The sequence below is a fragment of the Ammospiza caudacuta genome, chromosome 29, assembly GCF_027887145.1.
Source record: "Ammospiza caudacuta isolate bAmmCau1 chromosome 29, bAmmCau1.pri, whole genome shotgun sequence".
Lineage (NCBI taxonomy): Eukaryota > Metazoa > Chordata > Aves > Passeriformes > Passerellidae > Ammospiza > Ammospiza caudacuta.
The window spans coordinates 180,288-194,641 of NC_080621.1; the positions used below are offsets into that span (position 1 = coordinate 180,288).

At 67.2% G+C, this 14,354-nt stretch overlaps 4 protein-coding genes across 5 annotated transcripts; 2 read left to right on the plus strand and 2 right to left on the minus strand.

The window, feature by feature from the left end:
- Positions 1–623: 623 nt before the first annotated feature.
- On the plus strand, positions 624–4,414 carry GCDH (glutaryl-CoA dehydrogenase). Of its 2 annotated transcripts, none has more exons than XM_058821468.1 (11): positions 624–653; positions 1,008–1,098; positions 1,261–1,401; positions 1,810–1,872; positions 2,293–2,463; positions 2,761–2,890; positions 2,967–3,186; positions 3,284–3,387; positions 3,474–3,599; positions 3,675–3,835; positions 3,909–4,414. In XM_058821468.1, exons 2-11 carry the CDS (start codon positions 1,014–1,016, stop codon positions 3,986–3,988), a joined length of 1,281 nt encoding a protein of 426 aa, XP_058677451.1. In that variant the 5' UTR covers positions 624–653; positions 1,008–1,013; the 3' UTR covers positions 3,989–4,414. The 2 variants fall into 2 exon arrangements, with proteins under 2 accessions (XP_058677451.1, XP_058677452.1); XM_058821469.1 differs by having other exon boundaries at positions 636–714.
- Positions 4,415–4,640: 226 nt separating this feature from the next.
- On the minus strand, positions 4,641–5,970 carry SYCE2 (synaptonemal complex central element protein 2). The gene is made up of 3 exons (XM_058821344.1): positions 5,894–5,970; positions 5,301–5,472; positions 4,641–4,835 (listed from the first exon to the last, which is right to left on the minus strand). Exons 1-3 carry the CDS (start codon positions 5,968–5,970, stop codon positions 4,641–4,643), a joined length of 444 nt encoding a protein of 147 aa, XP_058677327.1.
- Positions 5,971–6,426: 456 nt separating this feature from the next.
- On the minus strand, positions 6,427–10,231 carry FARSA (phenylalanyl-tRNA synthetase subunit alpha). The gene is made up of 13 exons (XM_058821474.1): positions 10,052–10,231; positions 9,834–9,971; positions 9,661–9,759; positions 8,941–9,053; positions 8,376–8,468; positions 8,167–8,295; positions 7,979–8,094; positions 7,660–7,744; positions 7,476–7,575; positions 7,038–7,206; positions 6,890–6,967; positions 6,677–6,791; positions 6,427–6,607 (listed from the first exon to the last, which is right to left on the minus strand). The coding sequence occupies exons 1-13, from the start codon at positions 10,199–10,201 to the stop codon at positions 6,502–6,504; spliced, it is 1,491 nt and encodes a 496-aa protein (XP_058677457.1). The 5' UTR covers positions 10,202–10,231; the 3' UTR covers positions 6,427–6,501.
- A 660-nt stretch (positions 10,232–10,891) lies between these two features.
- On the plus strand, positions 10,892–14,340 carry CALR (calreticulin). Its single transcript, XM_058821470.1, has 9 exons — positions 10,892–11,081; positions 11,953–12,054; positions 12,140–12,343; positions 12,418–12,512; positions 12,593–12,802; positions 13,100–13,213; positions 13,287–13,430; positions 13,506–13,598; positions 13,967–14,340. Exons 1-9 carry the CDS (start codon positions 10,985–10,987, stop codon positions 14,150–14,152), a joined length of 1,245 nt encoding a protein of 414 aa, XP_058677453.1. The 5' UTR covers positions 10,892–10,984; the 3' UTR covers positions 14,153–14,340.
- Positions 14,341–14,354: the final 14 nt, after the last annotated feature.

Genomic DNA, 14,354 nt, shown 5'->3' on the forward strand with positions numbered 1-14,354 from the left:
AGCACCCATATCACGGGAGGGGCACGGGCGCTGCTCTGATGTCACTCGGGGAAGGGGATGCTGACGTCACGGCTGATGCGGAATCGATGATGTCACGGCCGTGGCATCACCGACTGGATTTCGAGTGGTGACATCACAGCCGTGACGTCACTGAAGGTGTGAGGGCGGTGACGTCAAACCTGCAGTGACACCCGAACTTGGGGGGGGGGGTGCTACGCCCGGTTTCCACCCGGTGCTGACGTCACCCGAGGGCCAGCCAAGCCGGTGACATCACCATCCCCCCCGTGACATCATCACAGTTCCCCCCCCCTCCCCCCCCGTTCTCGCTATGCAAACGCCCCCCGGGCCGGGGGGGCCGGGGGGACCCCGGGGACCAATAAAGGCTGTACAGCACCGAGCCCCGGCCGTGCTTCGGGGGGACACCGGGGGGACACCGGGGGTGGGGGGACACCGGGAGGGGACACTCGTCTCGGCCCCGGGACCCCCGGGAGGGGTTTGGGCGTGTCACGGCCCCGGGACCCCCCCTCCATCCCCGAGCCCGGGCACTCACGGGTTAAACTCGGCGTTTTCCCGCCGCGCCCCCGCCACGCCCCCCCCACCCCCCGTGACGTCACGGCGCTACCGGGTCCGTTCGCCGCCGCTGAACCCGAACGGTCCGGGGGGACCGGGGGGCACCCGGGGGGCCTTGGCGGCGTTTGCAGAGGATTTCGGGGGGTCGGGGCCCTCTCGAGGAGCGCTCGGGGGAATTGGGGTGCCAAAGGAGGGAGGGCCCCGGTGGTTTCGGGAGTGACTTGAGGGAGATTTGGGGGAATTGGGGGTTCAAAGGGTGTCTCTGGGGGGAATTGGGGTTCAGAGGGGGTCTCTGCCGGGAACTGGGGGGTCTCTGTCGGGATTAGGGCGTTCAAAGGGGGTCTCTGGTGGGAATTGGGGGTACCTGGGGGTCTCTGCCGGGAACTGGGGGTGCCTGGGGTCCCCCCGGGGGTCCCTGACCCGCTGTGTGCCCCCAGCCCCCCATGGCGCTGCGTTTGGCCGCCCGCCTGTCGCGCCCGGCCCGGAGCGGTGTCCGGTGGGGGGGCACCGGGCCTGCCCGCGCACAGGGTGAGTGGGGAGGGGGCGAGAGGGCCGGACCCCCCCCGGGATTGGCAGCGACGGGGGGGAGACACCGGGAGTTCCCGTTACTGACCCCCCCCATCTCCCGGTGCTCCCCCCCATTTCCCGGTGCTGACCCCCCCGTCTCCCGGTGCCGCCCCCCCCCCCCAGTGGCCGCCCCGTTCGACTGGCAGGACGCGCTGGGGCTGGAGGCGCTGCTGAGCGCCGAGGAGCGGCTGCTGCGGGACACGACGCGCAAATACTGCCAGGAGCGGCTGCTGCCCCGCGTGCTGCACGCCAACCGCCACGAGGGTACCCCAAAAACCGCCCCCCGAAACACGCCCAGGCAGCCCGACACCCCCCGGTACCGACTGACCCCCCCCCGGTACCGACTGAGAGCCCCCGGTACAGCCCGAGAGCCCCCAGACCACCAGAAGCCCCCAGGGCCGGTCCCCACCATGGTACCACAGCTGCCCCACAATGTCCCCAAGTGTCCCCCCCAAACCTGCCCGAGCCCCCCATTCACCCCTGTGCCAAAATTGGGGAGTTTTGGTATCCCTAAAACTCCCTGGCCCCCTAAAACTCCCCCCAACACCCTCCAAATCCTCTCCCTCCTTCCCTCCCGCAGGCCCAGGGTGGGGGCACAGGGGTGTGGGGGACCCCCAGATTCACCAGAGGGTCCCCCCACTGCTCCCCCTGACCCCCACCTTGTCACCCTAGTGTTTGACCGGGAGATCGTGACCGAACTGGGAGAACTGGGGCTGCTGGGCCCCACCATCCAAGGTCAGGGGGTGTGGGGACCCTCGGGGGGGGTTTGGGGACACAAGGCGGGGTCCTGGGTGCTAAGGGGAGGGGGGCAGCTCTGGGGGAGCATTGGGGGTCAGGGAGGGGGTCTGGGGGCTCTGTGGGGGGACTCGGGGGGCTTGCGGGGGCAGTTTTGGGGTGACACTGGGGGTTTGAGGGGATGGCACTGTCTCCAGGGTGGGGCTGTGTGTCAAGAGAGGGTCCTTGAGGGGTCCTGTGTGACCCCGGGGGTCCCTGGGTGCCCCTTGAGGGGTCCTGGGTGACCCTGTGTGACCCTTGAGCGTCCCTGTTTGACCCGGGGGTCCCTGTGTGACCCGGGGGTCTCTGTGTGACCCCGGGGGTCCCTGTGTGACCCTGGGGGTCCCCGTGTGCCCTCTGTGACCCCGGGGGTCCCCACAGGGTACGGCTGTGCGGGCACCACGTCGGTGGGCTACGGGCTGGTGACGCGGGAGCTGGAGCGGGTGGACAGCAGCTACCGCTCGGTGCTCAGCGTGCAATCCTCGCTGGTCATGTACCCGCTGTGGGCCTACGGGACCCCCGCCCAGCGCGAGCACTTCCTGCCCCGCCTCGGTGAGACCCCCAGAGGGACAGGGGCAGCTCAGGGGGGCGTTTGGGGGGCGTTCCTGGGTGCCCCTAATGCCCCTTCCCCAGCTCGGGGGTGCAGGGTAGAGGGGCGTTTGGGGGGTTTGGAGGAGAATTGGGGGGCACAAGGGCAGTGGTGGTCCCTGGGGTGCTCCTGATGCCCCCTTCCCTAGCTCAGCAGGTGCAGGGTGAAGGGGCAGAGGGGCTTTGGGGGGGTTTGGAGGAGGAGTGGGGGGCACAAGGGCACTGGTGGTCCCCGGAGTGCCCCTGATGCCCCCTCCCCAGCTCGGGGGGAGCTCGTGGGCTGCTTCGGGCTGACGGAGCCCAACCACGGGAGTGACCCGGGGCGGATGGAGACGCGGGCACGGCGCAACCCCAGCGCCGGCACCTACACCCTACGCGGCTCCAAGACCTGGTGAGCCTCGAATTGGGGTGAGGGGGACACGGGGGGACCCCCAGAGCACCCCATTGACCCTCCCCGACTTGCCCAGGATCACCAACTCGCCCATAGCCGACCTGTGCGTGGTGTGGGCCCGCTGCGAGGAGGACGGGCGGGTCCGCGGCTTCCTGGTGGAGCGCGGCACCCCCGGGCTCAGCACCCCCAAAATCGAGGGCAAGTTCTCCCTGCGGGCCTCGACCACCGGCATGATCCTGCTGGACGACGTGGAGGTGCCCGAGGAGAACGTGCTGCCCGGCGCCGAGGGGCTGGCGGTGAGCCAGGGCATCCCCGGTGGGATGGGGGGGGTCCTGGTGGGACAGAGGGGGTCCCGGTGGGATGGGGGTCCCAGTGACACCCCCTGTCCCCTAGGGCCCCTTCGGCTGCCTCACCCAGGCCCGTTACGGCATCGCCTGGGGCGCGCTGGGCGCCGCTGAGGCCTGTCTGGAGACGGTGCGGCAATACGTGCTGGACAGGTAACGGGGGGCTGGGGGCGCTTTGGGGGGTCCCACCGCCCCCCAGCAGCCCCCAGAGCTCAGTGCCCCCCTGCCCCGCCCCGCAGGAAGCAGTTTGGGGGCCCGCTGGCCCGGAACCAGCTGGTGCAGAAGAAGCTGGCCGACATGGTGACGGAGATCACGCTGGGGCTGCACGCCTGCCTGCGGCTTGGCCGCCTCAAGGACGAGGGCAGGTGGGTGGCACTGTCCCCAAGGGGGGTCCGGGGGGTCCGGAGGGGGTCAGCGTGTCCCTATCCGTGTCCCCGCAGGGCTGCCCCCGAGATGGTGTCGATGCTGAAGCGGAACTCGTGCGGGAAGGCGCTGGCCATCGCCAGGGACGCGCGGGACATGCTGGGGGGTAACGGCATCTGCGATGAGTTCCATGTCATCCGGCACCTCATGAACCTCGAGGCCGTCAACACCTACGAGGGTACGGCGGGGAGGGGGCCCGGGGGTCCCCCGGGGGCACGGGGGGTCCCACTGAGGTGTGGTGATCCTCGCAGGCACCCACGACATCCACGCGCTGATCCTGGGCCGCGCCATCACCGGCATCCAGGCCTTCGCCCCGGCCAAGGGCATGTAGCGGGGACGTGCTGGCACCGGTGGCACTGGCGGGGACCGGGTCTGCTCCTCGTGGGAAGGGATGTGAGGCGATGGCGGCACTGACAGGACACAGCGTCACCAACCAGACCCAGGTGTCCCCAGAAGGGATCCAGTGTCACTGACAGGAGCCGGTGTCACCAACCAGACCTCGTGTCACCAACGGGACTCGGTGTCACCCCAAGCAAATCTGGTGGCACTGGCGGGACCTGGTGTCACCAAGCACAACTTGTGTTGTTGATGGGACCCAATGCCACCAAGCAAACCTGCTGTCACCAGTGGGACTCGGTGTCACTGACAGGACTCGGTGTCACTCAGGGGACCCCCCTGGTGCTGGGCACTGTGTCCGGTGCCATTCCAGTGCCTTCGCCATCCCCGTGGCCAATAAACGGTGGGACAGCCCCTCCATGCCAGCCCTGCTCGTCAGCATTAATTAACCTGCCAGGACCCTCGGAGGGGGGGTCCTAACCCATCACAGCCCCCTCATCGAGCTTTTGGGTCGGCTTCAGCCCTTTATTTGTTCCAAACAGCAAAAGCAACAGCAACAGCAAAGCCCTTTGGGGCCAAAACGCCCCTTTGCAAAGCTCAGCCCAGCCCGGTGGGTTTGGGGGTCCTGCTCGGGTCTGGGGGTGCCCTCAGTCCTCGGGCTGCAGGCAGAGCTCCTGATAAGCTGCCTCCACGGTGCAGCAGATGCGGCGCAGCTCCGCCTGCACCTCCTCCACGCGCTCCAGCACCTCGCCGAGCGCCCGCAGCCGCTCCTGGATCAGCTCGTTGTGGAAGCCGTAGCGGTGGAAGAGCCGCTCCTCCAGCTGCTCCGCCAGCTCCGAGACCTGCCCGAGCGGGGGCCGCGGCTCGTCCCGGCGCTGGCACGGCCGCCGTCCCCGGGGCCGGGGGGCAGCTGCGCCCGCCCGCGCTGGCGCCGCTCCCGGCCTGGCCCGGCCGCCGCCAGCTGCGCCCCGGTAGCCGCAGCGCCGGTCGCGGTGGCCACCGAGCGGCGGGTCAGCGCGGGCCGCAGCTGCCGGGCCGGGCCGCCATCTGCGCGGGGGCCTGGGGACCGAGTCCGGCGCGAGGGCAGCGTGGGGACAAGGGGGGGACAGCGCGGGGACAGCGGGGGCCGCTCGAAGCGGGGCCGGAGGCAGCTGCGGCCGCCCCCGCGTGGGCTCGGGGCGCTCCCCCCGGCCGGGCTCCGCAGCTGCCTCCATGCCCGGGCTCTGCCTCCCCTGTCCCGCCCAACTGGGCGGAATAACGCGGTCCCCCGCGCCCCGGGGGGAAGGAGGGGACCGCTCCGGGCTTACCTTCAGCAGCAGGCTGTTCCTGACGGCGCTCAGCTCCGTGTGCGCTTCCTCGCGGCCGCTGTTGATGCGGCTGAGCGCGTCCTGCGCCCGCTGCTGCAGCCCCTCCACGGCGGCGTCCAGCGAGGCGAACAGCAGCGAGGAGCGGGGACCCAGCGCTGGCCCCGCGCACGGCCTCGGCCCGAACACGGGAGCATCAGGAGGGGCGGGGGACAGCGCATGGAGCCCGTGGGGACGGAGACCCCCATGTGAGAGGCATGGATCATACAGGGACCCCCATTAGGGCTGGGATCACACACGAACTGTGTGAGGGGCATGAACCCCATGGGGACCGGATCAGGGACATTTCTGCCCCATTAAGGCCGTGGATCACACAAGGACAAGGACCCCCATCAGGGCTGTGCGCCCTGTCAGGGTCACACGCCACCAGGACAGGGACAGGCTGTGCGCTGTGGCAGCCCTGCCAGTCCCGTTAATTGAGAATTACCCTCTAATTAACGCGGTGACACGTGTGTCCCCACTCCCTTCACTGCCTGTCGCATCTCCCCGCTCTTTTTTCCCCATTTTCACTCCAAAAGTGAAGGTGAAGGCGGTACCTGTCCGGCTCCTCGTCGGGGGGCTCGTCCTCACCCAGCTGCGCCGGTTCGGGACCCTCAGGCTCCTCCCGCGACATCCCGGCCCCGGGGGGCTGCAGGGGAAGGAGCCTCGAGCTGGGGCCGGGGTCCCGGGGTGGGCTGGGGACACTAAGCCGGGCTCCGGGGGTGGGTTCGGGCTGGGGTCCCGGGGTAGGTTCGGGGCCGTACCTGGGACCCTCGGCCGCCCCTCACCTCACAGCCCTCACGGGGCTCTGCTGGGCGGGCACCGCCGCCGCCCAATCAGCGCCCGCCATTCACACTTTGGTGCTGCTGATTGGAGCAATAAGGGACCCCAAGGAGTGATTGGCACCTGCGCGGGCCAATTGTCGGGCACGAAAAGGGAGGGCGGGAAAGGTGGGAAGGGTCCGGGGGTCCCGGGTGGATCTCGGGGGTCCCGGGCGGATCTCGGCTTCCCCAGCACCGTGCGACACCACAAGGTGACAATAAACTCCCCCTAAACACGCAGTTCCTTTCCCCAGCACACACACAGGCACTGCAGGACACCGTGCTTTATTTGGGGTGGGGACCCCTCCCCAAAATGAGGGGACCCCCGTGTGGGGAGGGGGAGGTCATACGTCCAGGCGGCACATGGGGCTGTCGTAGACCATCTGCAGGTTGACGCGGTGCCCCACGAGCTCGCGGATGTTGTTGATGCCGTATTTGATCATGGTGGGTCTGGGGAAGATGGGGGGTCAGTGGGGTGGGCCCACAGAGGGGCGCCCCCCCCAGAAGACCCCCACTCACCGCTCCAGCGAGAGCCCCCAGGCGATGACCGAGACGTTCTCGGGGAGCCCCATGGGCAGCAGCAGCTCGGGGCGGAAGACCCCCGAGTTCCCCACCTCCACCCACTTCTTCAGCCCTAGAGGGGAGAAGGGGGCAAGTGAGACGCCCACAGACCCCCTCCCCATATTGGGGAGTGCTCAGACCCCCCTGCTCCCAACGGAGAACCCTCCTCACCCTCGTGGTAGCTGAACACCTCCATGCTGGGCTCGGTGTAGGGGTTGTAGGCGGGTTTGAAGCGCAGCTGCGAGATCCCTGCGGGCACACCGGGGGTCAGGGGAGGCTCAGATGGGTCTGGGGTGCCTCCCCAGCGCCCCCCGAGTACCCAGCTTGCTGAAGAACTGCCGCAGGACGCCCATGAGGTGGCCCAGCGTGAGCCCCCGGTCGGCCACCAGCCCCTCCACCTGGTGGAACTCGGCCAGGTGCGTCGCGTCCAGGCTCTCGTTGCGGAACACGCGGTCGATGGAGAAATATTTCACGGGGCTGAACTTCTCCTGGGGAGAGGGGTGAGGGGGCAGGTGGGACCCCCATACTGCCCCAGAACTGCTGTGATCCCCCTCAAATTGTTTCAGTCTTTCTGAGCCCCCCAAACAACGCTGAGCCTCCTACACTGCTCTGAGTGCCCCGAATTCCACTGACACCCCAAATCCCACTCATTCCCACCAAAAATCCCTCTGTTCTCCCTCATGGATGTAACCCCCAGACCCTGCCAAGGCCCTTTAAAGCCCCCAAGACCCCCCAACAGCGCCCAGACCCCCCAGACCTGCTGTGCCAGCTGGAACAGGGCGCGGGCACTGGCTGACGTGGTGTGGGTCCTCAGCAGGTTCTTCTTTGCCTCCTCCACCTTCCACTCGTACCTGTACCTGGGGGGGGGCACAAAGGGGGTTCAGGGAGGTGGGAGACACTCGTGGGACCCCCCTGAACTGCCCCTGGGGTCGGGGTCTCACCCCTGTGAGCCGTAGCCTCCCTGCGAGTGCACCTTCTTCACCTTGGACGAGTAGCTGGGGGGCAACTGGGGGGCTTCGGCGGGGTCTGGGGGGGGCAAAAAGGTGAGGAGGGGGCTTTGAGGGGCACTTGTGGGGGCTCAGGGGGCTTGTCAGAGGGATTTGGGGGCTCAGAGGGATTTAGGGGAGTTCAGAGGGATTTGGGGTGGGCACAGGGGCTTGGGGGGCTCTGGGGGTTTCAGAGGGATTTGGGGGGGATTACAGGGTCTCACGGGGGTCCCAGGGGGGTCCCAGGAGGCCCCCATAGCCCCCCAGCACCCACCCAGCAGGAAGAAGGTGTCGTGCTGGTCGCGCGCCGGGTGCTGCTGCGGCTGGAAGAGCGCGTCGAAGTTCCAGAAGGAGCTCTCCACGAAGTTATCCGTGGGCATCTCTGTGAACCTGGGGGTCCCCCCACGTTACCGCGGGTGGGTGGGCTCCGTGCCCCCCGCCCAGAGCCCCCCACTCACTCACCCCATCTCCAGGAAGATCTGGCGCAGCTCCGAGCGCACCTTGAGCAGCGGGTGCAGGTGCCCGCAGGCCGGGGGCAGCCCCAGCGAGGAGAAGTTGTAGGGTTTGAAGGGCAGCCGGCGCCAGGAGCCCCTGCGGGACGGGCTGGGGGTCAGGGCAGGGTCCTGGGGGGGGGTTTTGGGGGGTCCTGGGGGGATTTGGGGAGCACCTACGTGGCGATCATGTCCGGGGTGAGCTCGGTCTCCGGGCGCGCCACGGCCGTGCTGAAGGCGCTGCCCTTGCGGATCCAGAAGGACTTGAGGGTCCTGGGGGGCAAGGGGGGCATTGGGGACCACCAGAGCCCCACTGGCTGCTTTAATTAATGCTAGTTTCATTAATTATCACCTTAATTTTCTTTATTTAATGTTTCGCCCACGTGAGTTTTACACAGAGCCTTTAATTGACCACTGAAATCCTGATTTTGCTGAGATTAACCTTCTGTAAACGCAACCAAAAGGGTTTGAAAATGAGGCAGAAAGGCCTCAAATTTATGCCACATCGAGGACAGAAAAATCAGCAGACACTCAATAAAAAACAAGCCTGAGAAATCAGATATTCCCAGCCAAAAAAGACAATAAAAGGAGTAAAGAGCAGGGATCAGAATGAAACTGATGAATCAACACCTCACAGAGTTGGATCAGAATGAAAACTGATAAATTAATGACCCACAGTGCTAATTAACGAGCAGAACTGTGCAATTCAGGAGCAATAAATGTGAATTTTCCCTGCCCCACTCACACTTCCAGCAGCAGCTTCCTCCTCTTGAGCTCAGCGCGCTCCCGCTCGGGCAGGGCCCCCCCGGCCCTCACCTGGCCCAGGTGTTCCTGCACCGTGTCCTGCACCGAGGGTACCTGGGGGGGCACCGGGGTGGGCACGGCACAATGGGGGGGCAGCAGACCCCTCCCCAAACACGGCTGATTCACAGCGACCCCCGTTTGTCACCCCCAGGATCATCCTCGTTCAGGGAGACCCCGATCCATCCAACCCCAGCCCTCCAGAGACCCCCACCCATCCATCCCCAGCTCTCTAGAGACCCCCACCCGTCCATCCCCAGCCCTCCAGAGACCCCCACCCATCCATCCCCAGCTCTCTAGAGACCCCCACCCATCCACCCCCAGCCCTCCAGAGACCCCCACCCATCCATCCCCAGCTCTCTAGAGACCCCCACCCATCCACCCCCAGCCCTCCAGAGACCCCCACCCATCCATCCCCAGCTCTCTAGAGACCCCCACCCATCCATCCCAGCCTGCTCCAGCCTTCCAGGGACCCCCACACATCCACCCCCAGTATTCCAGGGACCCCCAGACCCCTCCTCAGGGCACTCCCTGTTCTCATGGACCCCCATCCATCCACCCTTGGGCCGCTCCCGCTTCCCGGGAGCCCCCCGTGCCCCCTCCCGGGTCATTCCCGGTTCCCGGTGCCCCCCGTGCCCCCTCCCCAGTCCCCCCGGTCACTCACGGCGCGGAGCACGCGTGGCCCCCCGGCCGCTCCCTTATCGAGGCGCACCCACTTGTTGGCCATGGCCTTGCTGAAGCCCAAGGAGCCGCCGGGCAGCTTCTGCGGGAACACAGCGAACCGTGAGGGGCGCGGTGCCGCCCCCCGGTGCCGCCCCGGGTGCCGCCGGTACCCACCATGGCCTCGGCCTGCGGCAGCCCCTCCTCGGGCAGGCTCCGGAACAGCCGCACCTCGGGGCTGCCGTCCCGCAGCACCTCCTCGCCCTCGGCGCTCAGCTCCCATCGCGTGGCCGTGCGCGCCTCCGCCTCGATCACCTGCACCGGGCACCGCCATCAGCGCGGCCGCCGCCGGTAACCGGGGCGGCCCCGCGCTCGCCCGGCCCCGCCGCCCGCACCTCGCCCAGCGCCTGGAGGCTTTTCACGGCGCCCACGAGAGTCTGGTGGTCCACACCGAGCTGGGCGGCGGCCTCGAGGCTGCAGAGCCCGCCCGGGGCCCCGGCCTGCTCCAGCCGCTCCAGCAGCCGCTCCGCCACGCTCGGCGCCATGGCCGGAAGTGATCCCGGCACACCGGAAGTGATCCTGGGATACCGGGAGGATGGGGTGCTGAGTCCACCATATTGGGTGTGGCGCAAGCCCCGTGCCGGGCGTGCTGGGCGCCATGTTGGGTGTGGCGGGGGGCACAGGTGGGTGCGGGGGGCGCCATGACGTCACGGAGGTGCGCGGTGACGTCATACGGTGCGAAGCGGTTTCACCGCGGGCTGCTTCTGCCCAGAGCTTCCTTAGAGCTGCCCCCAGCCTGGGTTCACCTTCCTTGCGTGCACACCTGCCGTGACATCGCTTAATCAGGGACATCAACGCCGCGTCACGGCGCTGTATGACGGCAGAGGCGAGCAGCAGACCGCTCCACGCCGCGTGTCCGTTGCTCCCTGTCCATATCCCCAATTTTCCCTTAATTTCCTCCTCCCCCCCCCACTCTTGGGCCTGTCTCTTTAAGAGCGCGCGCCCCCACGTGACCCCCGGAGCGAGCCGGGGGGCGGGGGGGGCGTCTCCCACAGAACGCGTGGTCGCTCCTCATTGGCCGCCGCGCTCAGCCAATGGGAAGCGGCCATCTGGGACGCCAACGTTCGGGGGCGCCGTCGCCGCCGGCGGGCGGGCGCTCGGCCAATGGGAGAGGGCCGCGCGCGGGCTCGGGCCAATGGCAGCGCGGCGGAGGCAGGGCGAGGGGCGGCGGGAGTATAAAAGGCGGTGGCACCTCCTCCCCCCTCCGCAGTGCCGGGCGGCGCCGGGCCGGGACGGACGGAGCGAGTGTGCCCTGACCTGCCCCCACCATGAGCCCCCTCAGCGTCCTCACCCTCGTCCTGCTCGGAGCCCTCCTGGCGGCCGCCGGCCCCACCCAGTTCTTCCGCGAGGAGTTCGGGGATGGAGGTGAGGGAGGGGCCGGGGAGGGGGTCGCTGAGGGCGGGGCCTGGGGGGGGGGCCCTGAGGTGAAGGGGGTGGGGGGGCGGTGCCTGTGGGGGCTGGGGGGAGTCTGAGGGGAGGCAGGAATATGGGAGCCCCCTCCGGTGTTTTGTGAGGGGAGAGAATGGAGGGGCCTTCCCGTCTTTCCTGAGGGGAGAGGGGGGGATTCTCCTGTGATCTGTGAGGGGAGAGAATAGGAGGATTCCCTGTGACTTCTGAGGGGAGAAAGGTGGGGGGGCGTGGTGTTTTCTGAGGGGAGAAAATTGAGTGACCGCCCCCCCCCCCCCCCCCCCCCCTTCCCCGGTGTTCTGTGAGGGGAGAATGGAGTGATCCTCCTGTAGTCTTTAAAGAAAGAATGAGGGAATTTCTGTGTTCTGTGAGGGGAGGATGTGGGGACCCTCTTGTGATTTGTGAGAGAAGAAAAGGAGGGGATCTTCTTGTGCTCTGTGAAGGGAGAATGGGGGGACTCTGTGATCTGTGAGGGAAAAAAAGGAGAGGATCTTTATCTTTCTGTGTTCTTTGAGGTGAGAGAATGGGGAGCCCCGTGTGCTCTTGGGGGGACAGGGGACACAGGAATAATCCTCATGTGTGGGGACAGGGAGGATGAGGGTGCTCAGGCTCAGCCCTGGGCAGGCAGAGCAGGTGCACAAGCAGCAGGAAGAGGATCGTGAGCACCACAACACCCACATGGCTGCTCCTGGGGGACTTTGCTTTCCTCTGCAACCCTAAAACCACCCAGTGAAGAGCCCTGCCCTGAGCTCCGGGTGGGACAGGAGGGGTTTGGGGTGCAGGGAGCCGGGCCTGCAGGAGCTCAGAGCGCTGCCCCTGCCCCTGACAGACGCCTGGACCCGCCGGTGGGTGGAATCCAAGCACAAACCCGACTACGGGCGCTTCGTCCTCACCGCCGGCAAGTTCTACGGTGACGCCGAGAAGGACAAAGGTGAGCCGGGCTCCCGGCAGGAGGGGGGAGAGCTCCGGGCCGGGGATTTATCCCCCATTTCCCCACCACGCCCCACGTCCCGCAGGGATCCAGACGAGCCAGGACGCCCGGTTCTACGCCCTGTCGTCGCGCTTCGAGCCCTTCAGCAACCGCGACAAGACGCTGGTGGTGCAGTTCACCGTGAAGCACGAGCAGAACATCGACTGTGGCGGCGGCTACGTCAAGCTCTTCCCGGCCAGCCTGAGCCAGGAGGACATGCACGGCGACTCTGAGTACAACATCATGTTTGGTGGGTGTCCCCCTGATCCCCCAGACCCCTTAGAGTGGGCTCAGCCCCTCCCTGACCCCCAATGTCCCCCCCAGGCCCTGATATCTGTGGCCCTGGCACCAAGAAGGTTCACGTGATCTTCAACTACAAAGGCAAGAACGTGCTGATCAACAAGGACATCCGCTGCAAGGTGGGTTTGGGGGTGGTTTGAGGGTCCTGCTGCCCCCTTTGGGGGGTGTTCAGCCCTGCTGAGCCCCCCTGTACCCCCAGGACGACGAGTTCACCCACCTGTACACGCTGGTGCTGCGGCCTGACAACACCTACGAGGTGAAGATCGACAACGCCCGCGTGGAGTCGGGGAGCCTGGAGGAGGATTGGGATTTCCTGCCCCCCAAAAAGATCAAGGACCCTGAGGCCAAGAAACCCGACGACTGGGACGAGAGGGCCAAGATCGATGACCCTGAGGACACCAAGCCTGAGGTGGGGCCTGGAGGGGCTTTAGGGGGGCTTTGGTAGAGCCCTGATGGGATGTGGGGGGAGCTCTGAGGGGTCTTAGGGAGTAACTTGGTGGTCTTCAGGAACTTTTGGGGGGGGGGGGTCTTGTAAAAACATCCTGGCAGGATTAAAGGGAGAATGGAGGGACTGGGGAGTTGAGGGGTCTGTGACACCATCTTGGGGGTCATAGCGGTTTTTTGGGGATCACAGCAGGTTTGTGGGGGGCCACAGCATGTTATTGGGGGTCACAGCAGCCCCCTGAGCCCCCTGACTCCCTCTCAGGACTGGGACAAACCCGAGCACATCCCCGACCCCGACGCCAAGAAACCGGAGGATTGGGACGAGGAGATGGACGGGGAGTGGGAGCCCCCCGTGATCCAGAACCCCGAGTACAAGGTGAGGCCTGGGGGCCGCAGGGGGGGCTGGGGAAGGGGCTGAGCCCCCCCTGAGCCCCCCCTGTGCCCCCCAGGGTGAGTGGAGGCCGCAGCAGATCGACAACCCCGACTACAAGGGCAAGTGGGTGCACCCCGAGATCGACAACCCCGAGTACAGCCCCGACCCCCTGCTCTACTCCTACGACAGCTTTGGGGTCATTGGGCTGGACCTCTGGCAGGTGAGGGGGGGTCCCGGGGGTGTCCTGGGGGGTCCCGGGGGGCTGCAGCACCCCCTGACTCGGCCGTGCCCGCAGGTGAAGTCTGGAACCATCTTTGACAACTTCCTGATCACGGACGATGAGAAACTGGCGGAGGAGATCGGGAACGAGACCTGGGGGGCCACCAAGGTGAGATGGGGACACCTGGGGGGCCAAATGAGACCTGGGGGGCCACCAAGGTGAGATGGGGACACCTGGGGGGCCAAATGAGACCTGGGGGGCCACCAAGGTGAGATGGGGACACCTGGGGGGCACCAAGGTGAGATGGGGACACCTGGGGGCTGAATGAGACCTGGGGGGCACCAAGGTGAGATGGGGACACCTGGGGGCTGAATGAGACCTGGGGGGCACCAAGGTGAGATGGGGACACCTGGGGGGGCACTTGGGGGGAAAATGGGACCTGGGGGGCCACCAAGGTGAGACGGGCAGGAAATCTGGGGGGACACCGAAGTGAGACAGGGGGGACCCCCTGGTGACCTCCCCACCCCTTCCCGCAGGACGCAGAGAGGAAGATGAAGGAGCAGCAGGACGAGGAACAGCGGAAGAAGCAGGAGGAGGAGGAGAAGCAGCAGAAAGAGGAGGAAGGGGACGATGATGGCGACGGGGACGAGGAGGAGGAGGATGAGGAGGAGCCCGAGGCTGAGCCCGAGGAGGCGGAGGCGGCCCCGCGGGACGAGCTGTGAGGGCCCCGCCGCGGGCCCGTTCTGTCTCTGTGAGACCTGGACTCTTTTCTATGGGCGCCGCCGCCCGCGGGGCCCGGGCAAGCCGCGACCGCGCCGGGACCGAACCGGCACGGCCGGGAGCCAACCGGCACCGGGCGCCCCGCGGGGCGAGGACTCAGGACCAGCGCCGGGGGTGGGGAGGGTGCGGACGGGGGATGGGGGG